This window comes from Bufo bufo, chromosome 1 (assembly GCF_905171765.1).
Source record: "Bufo bufo chromosome 1, aBufBuf1.1, whole genome shotgun sequence".
NCBI lineage: Eukaryota > Metazoa > Chordata > Amphibia > Anura > Bufonidae > Bufo > Bufo bufo.
In genome coordinates this window covers 836,177,817-836,191,586 of record NC_053389.1, presented here as the reverse complement: position 1 = coordinate 836,191,586, position 13,770 = coordinate 836,177,817, and the positions used below count along the sequence as shown (strand labels likewise).

Here is a 13,770-nt window from a genome sequence, read left to right as displayed (position 1 = left end):
TACAGACAAAGGAGAGCTGTGAGCCTGCCCCTCCTCCTGCAGGGTGATACAGACAGAAGGGAGCTATGAGCCTGCCCCTCCTCCTGCAGGGTGATACAGACAGAAGAGAGCTATGAGCCTGCCCCGCCCCCTGCAGGGTGATACAGACAGAAGAGAGCTATGAGCCTGCCCCTCCTCCTGCAGGGTGATACAGACAGAGGAGAGCTGTGAGCCTGCCCCTCCTCCTGCAGGGTGATACAGACAGAAGAGAGCTATGATGATGCCCCTCCTCCTGCAGGGTGATACAGACAGAAGAGAGCTATGAGCCTGCCCCTCCTCCTGCAGGGTGATACAGACAGAATAGAGCTATGAGCCTGCCCCTCCTCCTGCAGGGTGATACAGACAGAAGAGAGCTATGAGCCTGCCCCGCCTCCTGCAGGGTGATACAGACAGAAGAGAGCTATGAGCCTGCCCCTCCTCCTGCAGGGTGATACAGACAGAAGAGAGCTATGAGCCTGCCCCTCCTCCTGCAGGGTGATTCAGACAGAAGAGAGCTATGAGCCTGCCCCTCCTCCTGCAGGGTGATACAGACAGAAGAGAGCTATGAGCCTGCCCCTCCTCCTGCAGGGTGATACATATAGAAGGAGCTATGAGCCTGCCCCTCCTCCTGCAGGGAGATACAGACAGAGGAGAGCTATGAGCCTGCCCCTCCCCCTGCAGGGTGATACAGACAGAGGAGAGCTATGAGCCTGCCCCTCCTCCTGCAGGGTGATACAGACAGAAGAGAGCTATGAGCCTGCCCCTCCTCCTGCAGGGTGATACAGACAGAAGAGAGCTATGAGCCTGCCCCTCCCCCTGCAGGGTGATACAGACAGAAGAGAGCTATGAGCCCGCCCCTCCTCCTGCAGGGTGATACAGACAGAAGAGAGCTATGAGCCTGCCCCTCCTCCTGCAGGGTGATACAGACAGAAGAGAGCTATGAGCCTGCCCCTCCTCCTGCAGGGTGATACAGACAGAAGAGAGCTATGAGCCTGCCCCTCCTCCTGCAGGGTAATACAGACAGAAGAGAGCTATGAGCCTGCCCCTCCTCCTGCAGGGTGATACAGACAGAGAAGAGCTATGAGCCTGCCCCTCCTCCTGCAGGGTGATACAGACAGAAGAGAGCTATGAGCCGGCCCCTCCTCCTGCAGGGTGATACAGACAGAAGAGAGCTATGAGCCTGCCCCTCCTCCTGCAGGGTGATACAGACAGAAGAGCTATGAGCCTGCCCCTCCTCCTGCAGGGTGATACAGACAGAGGAGAGCTATGAGCCTGCCCCTCCCCCTGCAGGGTGATACAGACAGAAGAGAGCTATGAGCCTGCCCCTCCTCCTGCAGGGTGATACAGACAAAAGAGAGCTATGAGCCTGCCCCTCCTCCTGCAGGGTGATACAGACAGAGGAGAGCTATGAGCCTGCCCCTCCTCCTGCAGGGTGATACAGACAGAAGAGAGCTATGAGCCTGCCCCTCCTCCTGCAGGGTGATACAGACAGAAGAGAGCTATGAGCCTGCCCCTCCTCCTGCAGGGTGATACAGACAGAGGAGAGCTATGAGCCTGCCCCTCCTCCTGCAGGGTGATACAGACAGAAGAGAGCAATGAGCCTGCCCCTCCTCCTGCAGGGTGATACAGACAGAAGAGAGCTATGAGCCTGCCCCTCCTCCTGCAGGGTGATACAGACAGAAGAGAGCTATGAGCCTGCCCCTCCTCCTGCAGGGTGATACAGACAGAAGAGCGCTATGAGCCTGCCCCTCCTCCTGCAGGGTGATACAGACAGAAGAGAGCTATGAGCCCGCCCCCTGCAGGGTGATACAGACAGAGGAGAGCTATGAGCCTGCCCCTCCTCCTGCAGGGTGATACAGACAGAAGAGAGCTATGAGCCCACCCCCTGCAGGGTGATACAGACAGAAGAGAGCTGTAAACCTGCCCCTCCTCCTGCAGGGTGATACAGACAAAAGAGAGCTATGAGCCCGCCCCCTGCAGGGTGATACAGACAGAGGAGAGCTATGAGCCTGCCCCTTCCCCTGCAGGGTGATACAGACAAAAGAGAGCTATGAGCCTGCCCCTCCTCCTGCAGGGTGATACACACAGAAGAGAGCTATGAGCCTGCCCCTCCTCCTGCAGGGTGATACAGACAGAAGAGAGCTATGAGCCTGCCCCTCCTCCTGCAGGGCGATACAGACAGAAGAGAGCTATGAGCCTGCCCCTCCTCCTGCAGGGTGATACAGACAGAAGAGAGCTATGAGCCTGCCCCTCCTCCTGCAGGGTGATACAGACAGAAGAGAGCTATGAGCCCGCCCCGCCCCCTGCAGGGTGATACAGACAGAAGAGAGCTATGTGCCTGTCCCTCCTCCTGCAGGGTGATACAGACAGAAGAGAGCTATGAGCCTGCCCCTCCTCCTGCAGGGTGATACACACAGAAGAGAGCTATGAGCCTGCCCCTCCTCCTGCAGGGTGATACAGACAGAAGAGAGCTATGAGCCTGCCCCTCCTCCTGCAGGGCGATACAGACAGAAGGGAGCTATGAGCCTGCCCCTCCTCCTGCAGGGTGATACAGACAGAAGAGAGCTATGAGCCTGCCCCTCCTCCTGCAGGGTGATACAGACAGAAGAGAGCTATGAGCCTGCCCCTCCCCCTGCAGGGTGATACAGACAGAAGAGAGCTATGAGCCTGCCCCTCCCCCTGCAGGGTGATACAGACAGAAGAGAGCTGTGAGCCTGCTCCTCCTCCTGCAGGGTGATACAGACAGAGGAGAGCTATGAGCCTGCCCCTCCTCCTGCAGGGTTATACAGACAAAGGAGAGCTGTGAGCCTGCCCCTCCTCCTGCAGGGTGATACAGACAGAAGGGAGCTATGAGCCTGCCCCTCCTCCTGCAGGGTGATACAGACAGAAGAGAGCTATGAGCCTGCCCCTCCTCCTGCAGGGTGATACAGACAGAAGAGAGCTATGAGCCTGCCCCGCCTCCTGCAGGGTGATACAGACAGAAGAGAGCTATGAGCCTGCCCCTCCTCCTGCAGGGTGATACAGACAGAGGAGAGCTGTGAGCCTGCCCCTCCTCCTGCAGGGTGATACAGACAGAAGAGAGCTATGAGCCTGCCCCTCCTCCTGCAGGGTGATACAGACAGAGGAGAGCTATGAGCCTGCCCCTCCTCCTGCAGGGTGATACAGACAGAAGAGAGCTATGAGCCTGCCCCGCCCCCTGCAGGGTGATACAGACAGAAGAGAGCTATGAGCCTGCCCCGCCCCCTGCAGGGTGATACAGACAGAAGAGAGCTATGAGCCTGCCCCTCCTCCTGCAGGGTGATACAGACAGAAGAGAGCTATGAGCCTGCCCCTCCTCCTGCAGGGTGATACAGACAGAGGAGAGCTATGAGCCCGCCCCTCCTCCTGCAGGGTGATACAGACAGAAGAGAGCTATGAGCCTGCCCCTCCCCCTGCAGGGTGATACAGACAGAAGAGAGCTATGAGCCTGCCCCTCCTCCTGCAGGGTGATACAGACAGAAGAGAGCTATGAGCCTGCCCCTCCTCCTGCAGGGTGATACAGACAGAAGAGAGCTATGAGCCTGCCCCTCCTCCTGCAGGGTGATACAGACAGAGGAGAGCTATGAGCCCGCCCCTCCTCCTGCAGGGTGATACAGACAGAAGAGAGCTATGAGCCTGCCCCTCCCCCTGCAGGGTGATACAGACAGAAGAGAGCTATGAGCCTGCCCCTCCTCCTGCAGGGTAATACAGACAGAAGAGAGCTATGAGCCTGCCCCTCCTCCTGCAGGGTGATACAGACAGAGGAGAGCTATGAGACTGCCCCTCCCCCTGCAGGGTGATACAGACAGAAGAGAGCTATGAGCCTGCCCCTCCTCCTGCAGGGTGATACAGACAGAAGAGAGCTATGAGCCTGCCCCTCCCCCTGCAGGGTGATACAGACAGAAGAGAGCTATGAGCCTGCCCCTCCTCCTGCAGGGTGATACAGACAGAAGAGAGCTATGAGCCTGCCCCTCCTCCTGCAGGGTGATACAGACAGAAGAGAGCTATGAGCCTGCCCCTCCTCCTGCAGGGTGATACAGACAGAAGAGAGCTATGAGCCTGCCCCGCCCCATGCAGGGTGATACAGACAGAGGAGAGCTGTGAGCCTGCCCCTCCTCCTGCAGGGTGATACAGACAGAAGGGAGCTATGAGCCTGCCCCTCCTCCTGCAGGGTGATACAGACAGAAGAGAGCTATGAGCCTGCCCCGCCCCCTGCAGGGTGATACAGACAGAAGAGAGCTATGAGCCTGCCCCTCCTCCTGCAGGGTGATACAGACAGAGGAGAGCTGTGAGCCTGCCCCTCCTCCTGCAGGGTGATACAGACAGAAGAGAGCTATGATGATGCCCCTCCTCCTGCAGGGTGATACAGACAGAAGAGAGCTATGAGCCTGCCCCTCCTCCTGCAGGGTGATACAGACAGAATAGAGCTATGAGCCTGCCCCTCCTCCTGCAGGGTGATACAGACAGAAGAGAGCTATGAGCCTGCCCCGCCTCCTGCAGGGTGATACAGACAGAAGAGAGCTATGAGCCTGCCCCTCCTCCTGCAGGGTGATACAGACAGAAGAGAGCTATGAGCCTGCCCCTCCTCCTGCAGGGTGATTCAGACAGAAGAGAGCTATGAGCCTGCCCCTCCTCCTGCAGGGTGATACAGACAGAAGAGAGCTATGAGCCTGCCCCTCCTCCTGCAGGGTGATACATATAGAAGGAGCTATGAGCCTGCCCCTCCTCCTGCAGGGAGATACAGACAGAGGAGAGCTATGAGCCTGCCCCTCCCCCTGCAGGGTGATACAGACAGAGGAGAGCTATGAGCCTGCCCCTCCTCCTGCAGGGTGATACAGACAGAAGAGAGCTATGAGCCTGCCCCTCCTCCTGCAGGGTGATACAGACAGAAGAGAGCTATGAGCCTGCCCCTCCCCCTGCAGGGTGATACAGACAGAAGAGAGCTATGAGCCCGCCCCTCCTCCTGCAGGGTGATACAGACAGAAGAGAGCTATGAGCCTGCCCCTCCTCCTGCAGGGTGATACAGACAGAAGAGAGCTATGAGCCTGCCCCTCCTCCTGCAGGGTGATACAGACAGAAGAGAGCTATGAGCCTGCCCCTCCTCCTGCAGGGTAATACAGACAGAAGAGAGCTATGAGCCTGCCCCTCCTCCTGCAGGGTGATACAGACAGAGAAGAGCTATGAGCCTGCCCCTCCTCCTGCAGGGTGATACAGACAGAAGAGAGCTATGAGCCGGCCCCTCCTCCTGCAGGGTGATACAGACAGAAGAGAGCTATGAGCCTGCCCCTCCTCCTGCAGGGTGATACAGACAGAAGAGCTATGAGCCTGCCCCTCCTCCTGCAGGGTGATACAGACAGAGGAGAGCTATGAGCCTGCCCCTCCCCCTGCAGGGTGATACAGACAGAAGAGAGCTATGAGCCTGCCCCTCCTCCTGCAGGGTGATACAGACAAAAGAGAGCTATGAGCCTGCCCCTCCTCCTGCAGGGTGATACAGACAGAGGAGAGCTATGAGCCTGCCCCTCCTCCTGCAGGGTGATACAGACAGAAGAGAGCTATGAGCCTGCCCCTCCTCCTGCAGGGTGATACAGACAGAAGAGAGCTATGAGCCTGCCCCTCCTCCTGCAGGGTGATACAGACAGAGGAGAGCTATGAGCCTGCCCCTCCTCCTGCAGGGTGATACAGACAGAAGAGAGCAATGAGCCTGCCCCTCCTCCTGCAGGGTGATACAGACAGAAGAGAGCTATGAGCCTGCCCCTCCTCCTGCAGGGTGATACAGACAGAAGAGAGCTATGAGCCTGCCCCTCCTCCTGCAGGGTGATACAGACAGAAGAGCGCTATGAGCCTGCCCCTCCTCCTGCAGGGTGATACAGACAGAAGAGAGCTATGAGCCCGCCCCCTGCAGGGTGATACAGACAGAGGAGAGCTATGAGCCTGCCCCTCCTCCTGCAGGGTGATACAGACAGAAGAGAGCTGTAAACCTGCCCCTCCTCCTGCAGGGTGATACAGACAAAAGAGAGCTATGAGCCCGCCCCCTGCAGGGTGATACAGACAGAGGAGAGCTATGAGCCTGCCGCTCCCCCTGCAGGGTGATACAGACAAAAGAGAGCTATGAGCCTGCCCCTCCTCCTGCAGGGTGATACACACAGAAGAGAGCTATGAGCCTGCCCCTCCTCCTGCAGGGTGATACAGACAGAAGAGAGCTATGAGCCTGCCCCTCCTCCTGCAGGGCGATACAGACAGAAGAGAGCTATGAGCCTGCCCCTCCTCCTGCAGGGTGATACAGACAGAAGAGAGCAATGAGCCTGCCCCTCCTCCTGCAGGGTGATACAGACAGAAGAGAGCTATGAGCCCGCCCCGCCCCCTGCAGGGTGATACAGACAGAAGAGAGCTATGAGCCTGCCCCTCCTCCTGCAGGGTGATACAGACAGAAGAGAGCTATGAGCCTGCCCCTCCTCCTGCAGGGTGATACACACAGAAGAGAGCTATGAGCCTGCCCCTCCTCCTGCAGGGTGATACAGACAGAAGAGAGCTATGAGCCTGCCCCTCCTCCTGCAGGGCGATACAGACAGAAGGGAGCTATGAGCCTGCCCCTCCTCCTGCAGGGTGATACAGACAGAAGAGAGCTATGAGCCTGCCCCTCCTCCTGCAGGGTGATACAGACAGAAGAGAGCTATGAGCCTGCCCCTCCCCCTGCAGGGTGATACAGACAGAAGAGAGCTATGAGCCTGCCCCTCCCCCTGCAGGGTGATACAGACAGAAGAGAGCTGTGAGCCTGCTCCTCCTCCTGCAGGGTGATACAGACAGAGGAGAGCTATGAGCCTGCCCCTCCTCCTGCAGGGTTATACAGACAAAGGAGAGCTGTGAGCCTGCCCCTCCTCCTGCAGGGTGATACAGACAGAAGGGAGCTATGAGCCTGCCCCTCCTCCTGCAGGGTGATACAGACAGAAGAGAGCTATGAGCCTGCCCCTCCTCCTGCAGGGTGATACAGACAGAAGAGAGCTATGAGCCTGCCCCGCCTCCTACAGGGTGATACAGACAGAAGAGAGCTATGAGCCTGCCCCTCCTCCTGCAGGGTGATACAGACAGAGGAGAGCTGTGAGCCTGCCCCTCCTCCTGCAGGGTGATACAGACAGAAGAGAGCTATGAGCCTGCCCCTCCTCCTGCAGGGTGATACAGACAGAGGAGAGCTATGAGCCTGCCCCTCCTCCTGCAGGGTGATACAGACAGAAGAGAGCTATGAGCCTGCCCCGCCCCCTGCAGGGTGATACAGACAGAAGAGAGCTATGAGCCTGCCCCGCCCCCTGCAGGGTGATACAGACAGAAGAGAGCTATGAGCCTGCCCCTCCTCCTGCAGGGTGATACAGACAGAAGAGAGCTATGAGCCTGCCCCTCCTCCTGCAGGGTGATACAGACAGAAGAGAGCTATGAGCCTGCCCCTCCTCCTGCAGGGTGATATAGACAGAAGAGAGCTATGAGCCTGCCCCTCCTCCTGCAGGGTGATACAGACAGAAGAGAGCTATGAGCCTGCCCCTCCTCCTGCAGGGTGATACAGACAGAAGAGAGCTATGAGCCTGCCCCTCCTCCTGCAGGGTGATACAGACAGAAGAGAGCTATGAGCCTGCCCCTCCTCCTGCAGGGTGATACAGACAGAGGAGAGCTATGAGCCCGCCCCTCCTCCTGCAGGGTGATACAGACAGAAGAGAGCTATGAGCCTGCCCCTCCCCCTGCAGGGTGATACAGACAGAAGAGAGCTATGAGCCTGCCCCTCCTCCTGCAGGGTGATACAGACAGAAGAGAGCTATGAGCCTGCCCCTCCTCCTGCAGGGTGATACAGACAGAGGAGAGCTATGAGCCTGCCCCTCCCCCTGCAGGGTGATACAGACAGAAGAGAGCTATGAGCCTGCCCCTCCTCCTGCAGGGTGATACAGACAGAAGAGAGCTATGAGCCTGCCCCTCCCCCTGCAGGGTGATACAGACAGAAGAGAGCTATGAGCCTGCCCCTCCTCCTGCAGGGTGATACAGACAGAAGAGAGCTATGAGCCTGCCCCTCCTCCTGTAGGGTGATACAGACAGAAGAGAGCTATGAGCCTGCCCCTCCTCCTGCAGGGTGATACAGACAGAAGAGAGCTATGAGCCTGCCCCTCCTCCTGCAGGGTGATACAGACAGAAGAGAGCTATGAGCCTGCCCCTCCTCCTGCAGGGTGATACAGACAGAAGAGAGCTATGAGCCTGCCCCTCCTCCTGCAGGGTGATACAGACAGAAGAGAGCAATGAGCCTGCCCCTCCTCCTGCAGGGTGATACAGACAGAAGAGAGCTATGAGCCCGCCCCCTGCAGGGTGATACAGACAGAAGAGAGATATGAGCCTGCCCCTCCTCCTGCAGGGTGATACTGACAGAAGAGAGCTATGAGCCTGCCCCTCCTCCTGCAGGGTGATACAGACAGAAGAGAGCTATGAGCCTGCCCCTCCTCCTGCAGGGTGATACAGACAGAAGAGAGCTATGAGCCTGCCCCGCCCCCTGCAGGGTGATATAGAAGAGAGATATGAGCCTGCCCCTCCTCCTGCAGGGTGATACAGACAGAAGAGAGCTATGAGCCTGCCCCTCCTCCTGCAGGGTGATACAGACAGAAGAGAGCTAGGAGCCTACCCCTCCCCCTGCAGGGTGATACAGACAGAAGAGAGCTGTGAGCCTGCCCCTCCTCCTGCAGGGTGATACAGACAGAAGAGAGCTATGAGCCTGCCCCTCCTCCTGCAGGGTGATACAGACAGAAGAGAGCTATGAGCCTGCCCCTCCTCCTGCAGGGTGATACAGACAGAAGAGAGCTATGAGCCTGCCCCTCCTCCTGCAGGGTGATACAGACAGAAGAGAGCTATGAGCCTGCCCCGCCCCCTGCAGGGTGATACAGACAGAAGAGAGCTATGAGCCTGCCCCTCCTCCTGCAGGGTGATACAGACAGAGGAGAGCTATGAGCCTGCCCCTCCTCCTGCAGGGTGATACAGACAGAGGAGAGCTGTGAGCCTGCCCCTCCTCCTGCAGGGTGATACAGACAGAAGAGAGCTATGAGCCTGCCCCGCCTCCTGCAGGGTGATACAGACAGAAGAGAGCTATGAGCCTGCCCCTCCTCCTGCAGGGTGATACAGACAGAAGAGAGCTATGAGCCTGCCCCTCCTCCTGCAGGGTGATACAGACAGAGGAGAGCTATGAGCCTGCCCCTCCTCCTGCAGGGTGATACAGACAGAAGAGAGCTATGAGCCTGCCCCTCCTCCTGCAGGGTGATACAGACAGAGGAGAGCTATGAGCCTGCCCCTCCTCCTGCAGGGTGATACAGACAGAAGAGAGCTATGATGATGCCCCTCCTCCTGCAGGGTGATACAGACAGAAGAGAGCTATGAGCCTGCCCCTCCTCCTGCAGGGTGATACAGACAGAAGAGAGCTATGAGCCTGCCCCTCCTCCTGCAGGGTGATACAGACAGAAGAGAGCTATGAGCCTGCCCCGCCTCCTGCAGGGTGATACAGACAGAAGAGAGCTATGAGCCTGCCCCTCCTCCTCCAGGGTGATACAGACAGAAGAGAGCTATGAGCCTGCCCCTCCTCCTGCAGGGTGATACAGACAGAGGAGAGCTATGAGCCTGCCCCTCCTCCTGCAGGGTGATACAGACAGAAGAGAGCTATGAGCCGGCCCCTCCTCCTGCAGGGTGATACAGACAGAGGAGAGCTATGAGCCTGCCCCTCCTCCTGCAGGGTGATACAGACAGAAGAGAGCTATGAGCCTGCCCCTCCTCCTGCAGGGTGATACAGACAGAAGAGAGCTATGAGCCTGCCCCTCCTCCTGCAGGGTGATACAGACAGAAGAGAGCTATGAGCCTGCCCCTCCTCCTGCAGGGTGATACAGACAGAAGAGAGCTATGAGCCTGCCCCTCCTCCTGCAGGGTGATACAGACAGAAGAGAGCTATGAGCCTGCCCCTCCTCCTGCAGGGTGATACAGACAGAAGAGAGCAATGAGCCTGCCCCTCCTCCTGCAGGGTGATACAGACAGAAGAGAGCTATGAGCCTGCCCCTCCTCCTGCAGGGTGATACATATAGAAGGAGCTATGAGCCTGCCCCTCCTCCTGCAGGGAGATACAGACAGAGGAGAGCTATGAGCCTGCCCCTCCCCCTGCAGGGTGATACAGACAGAGGAGAGCTATGAGCCTGCCCCTCCTCCTGCAGGGTGATACAGACAGAAGAGAGCTATGAGCCTGCCCCTCCTCCTGCAGGGTGATACAGACAGAAGAGAGCTATGAGCCTGCCACTCCCCCTGCAGGGTGATACAGACAGAAGAGAGCTATGAGCCCGCCCCTCCTCCTGCAGGGTGATACAGACAGAAGAGAGCTATGAGCCTGCCCCTCCCCCTGCAGGGTGATACGGACAGAAGAGAGCTATGAGCCTGCCCCTCCTCCTGCAGGGTGATACAGACAGAAGAGAGCTATGAGCCTGCCCCTCCTCCTGCAGGGTGATACAGACAGAAGAGAGCTATGAGCCTGCCCCTCCTCCTGCAGGGTGATACAGACAGAAGAGAGCTATGAGCCCGCCCCTCCTCCTGCAGGGTGACACAGACAGAAGAGAGCTATGAGCCTGCCCCTCCTCCTGCAGGGTGATACAGACAGAAGAGAGCTATGAGTCTGCCCCTCCTCCTGCAGGGTGATACAGACAGAAGAGAGCTATGAGCCTGCCCCTCCTCCTGCAGGGTGATACAGACAGAAGAGAGTTATGAGCCTGCCCCTCCTCCTGCAGGGTGATACAGACAGAAGAGAGCTATGAGCCGGCCCCGCCCCCTGCAGGGTGATACAGACAGAAGAGAGCTATGAGCCTGCCCCTCCTCCTGCAGGGTGATACAGACAGAGGAGAGCTATGAGCCTGCCCCTCCCCCTGCAGGGTGATACAGACAGAGGAGAGCTATGAGCCTGCCCCTCCTCCTGCAGGGTGATACAGACAGAAGAGAGCTATGAGCCTGCCCCTCCTCCTGCAGGGTGATACAGACAGAAGAGAGCTATGAGCCTGCCCCTCCTCCTGCAGGGTGATACAGACAGAAGAGAGCTATGAGCCTGCCCCTCCTCCTGCAGGGTGATACAGACAGAGGAGAGCTATGAGCCTGCCCCTCCCCCTGCAGGGTGATACAGACAGAAGAGAGCTATGAGCCTGCCCCTCCTCCTGCAGGGTGATATAGACAGAGGAGAGCTATGAGCGTGCCCCTCCTCCTGCAGGGTGATACAGACAGAAGAGAGCTATGAGCCTGCCCCTCCCCCTGCAGGGTGATACAGACAGAAGAGAGCTATGAGCCTGTCCCTCCTCCTGCAGGGTGATACAGACAGAAGAGAGCTATGAGCCTGCCCCTCCTCCTGCAGGGTGATACAGACAGAGGAGAGCTATGAGCCTGCCCCTCCTCCTGCAGGGTGATACAGACAGAAGAGAGCTATGAGCCTGCCCCTCCTCCTGCAGGGTGATACAGACAGAGGAGAGCTATGAGCCTGCCCCTCCCCCTGCAGGGTGATACAGACAGAGGAGAGCTATGAGCCTGCCCCTCCTCCTGCAGGGTGATATAGACAGAGGAGAGCTATGAGCCTGCTCCTCCTCCTGCAGGGTGATATAGAAGAGAGCTATGAGCCTGCCCCTCCTCCTGCAGGGTGATACAGACAGAAGAGAGCTATGAGCCTGCCCCTCCTCCTGCAGGGTGATACAGACAGAAGAGAGCTATGAGCCGGCCCCGCCCCCTGCAGGGTGATACAGACAGAAGAGAGCTATGAGCCTGCCCCTCCTCCTGCAGGGTGATACAGACAGAAGAGAGCTATGAGCCGGCCCCGCCCCCTGCAGGGTGATACAGACAGAAGAGAGCTATGAGCCTGCCCCTCCTCCTGCAGGGTGATACAGACAGAGGAGAGCTATGAGCCTGCCCCTCCTCCTGCAGGGTGATACAGACAGAGGAGAGCTATGAGCCTGCCCCTCCCCCTGCAGGGTGATACAGACAGAAGAGAGCTATGAGCCTGCCCCTCCTCCTGCAGGGTGATACAGACAGAAGAGAGCTATGAGCCTGCCCCTCCTCCTGCAGGGTGATACAGACAAAAGAGAGCTATGAGCCTGCCCCTCCTCCTGCAGGGTGATACAGACAGAAGAGAGCTATGAGCCTGCCCCTCCTCCTGCAGGGTGATACAGACAGAAGAGAGCTATGAGCCTGCCCCTCCTCCTGCAGGGTGATACAGACAGAGGAGAGCTATGAGCCTGCCCCTCCCCCTGCAGGGTGATACAGACAGAAGAGAGCTATGAGCCTGCCCCTCCCCCTACAGGGTGATACAGACAGAAGAGAGCTATGAGCCTGCCCCTCCTCCTGCAGGGTGATACAGACAGAAGAGAGCTATGAGCCTGCCCCTCCCCCTGCAGGGTGATACAGACAGAAGAGAGCTATGAGCCTGCCCCTCCTCCTGCAGGGTGATACAGACAGAAGAGAGCTATGAGCCTGCCCCTCCTCCTGCAGGGTGATACAGACAGAAGAGAGCTATGAGCCTGCCCCTCCTCCTGCAGGGTGATACAGACAGAAGAGAGCTATGAGCCTGCCCCTCCTCCTGCAGGGTGATACAGACAGAGGAGAGCTATGAGCCTGCCCCTCCTCCTGCAGGGTGATACAGACAGAAGAGAGCTATGAGCCTGCCCCTCCCCCTGCAGGGTGATACAGACAGAAGAGAGCTATGAGCCTGCCCCTCCTCCTGCAGGGTGATACAGACAGAAGAGAGCTATGAGCCTGCCCCTCCTCCTGCCCCGCCCCCTGCAGGGTGACACATACCTGGTGACTGGCGGGTGACAGGCAGTTATACACTCGTTGTCCGGGTGACAGTAAGGGATCGGTGTAGAAATATTCTCCAGGGTTTGCAGTAAATCCTGGAGGAGAGAAGATGATGGAGGTTGTAGTTCTGTCCGCTGTGGTAGTAGTTACTATCCATCTGTCATGTACAGTGGGCGGAGCCCTTCACCTTTTCTGGGTGGAGTCAATATGATTATCATGTGATCAGCTATGAAGCAGTCACATGGCAGCAGCTGAGGGGCTGTTACAATGTAGCAGTGCACAGCCTGTCTGCGCTGACACACTGTAACAAAGCCTCAGGTGTGAGATGAATGAGGTCAGAGGTTTCCATTCACTGACAACACCGACCTTGTAATAGTCTATTGGAGAGTTGTCGCCGTACAGAAGGCAGTCATTAGAGTGTCAGCTCTGCTGCCGTTACCTTCCTCCCGCCTCTGCCGCATCTCCCGAGTCTCCAGGTTCTGACTGACGGCGGCGGCGGCGAAATACGCCTCAAACGTGGGGTGAAAGAGAAGACGAGAGGAGAAGGGGGGCAGGGGGGGCGCGTCCGGCACTGGAAGAAGCAGAGGTCGCGTCACTACTACCCCCATCATCCTCGCAGAACCACCACATGTACAAAGCCCCTCCCCCTTACTATGGCCCCTCCCCCTAGAAACTCCAGACGCCAACAGACAATGCACGGATCACAGCTGTGTGCTGATGGAGCCGAGCTGCAGTGTAAAGCATGGGGGACAATCAGTGACTGGAAAAGGCAGACACTTACCTGCGTGCGCCAAGCAGATGGCGGGGGCGTTACACTGTGCCAGTGCCTGGGAATGAGGGGGCGATGCCTTGGCTTCATCTGCAGAGCTGAGAGAGCAGGACCCCGCATCAGGACTGGAAACGAGGGGCTCACACCCC

The 13,770-nt window shown here is 58.2% G+C and overlaps 1 protein-coding gene across 1 annotated transcript in view; it reads right to left on the bottom strand.

Moving 5' to 3' along the window:
* Positions 1–13,444, bottom strand: part of SAP25 (Sin3A associated protein 25) — a 47,797-nt gene extending 34,353 nt beyond the window's left edge. Inside the window, exons 1-2 of the mRNA XM_040415865.1 lie at positions 13,292–13,444; positions 12,853–12,947 (exon numbers count right to left, since the gene is read on the bottom strand). Of these exons, the coding sequence (XP_040271799.1) occupies positions 12,853–12,947; positions 13,292–13,313 (117 nt within the window). The 5' untranslated portion in view covers positions 13,314–13,444. The remainder of the gene's footprint in view (positions 1–12,852; positions 12,948–13,291) is intronic.
* Between the last annotated feature and the right edge of the window lie 326 nt (positions 13,445–13,770).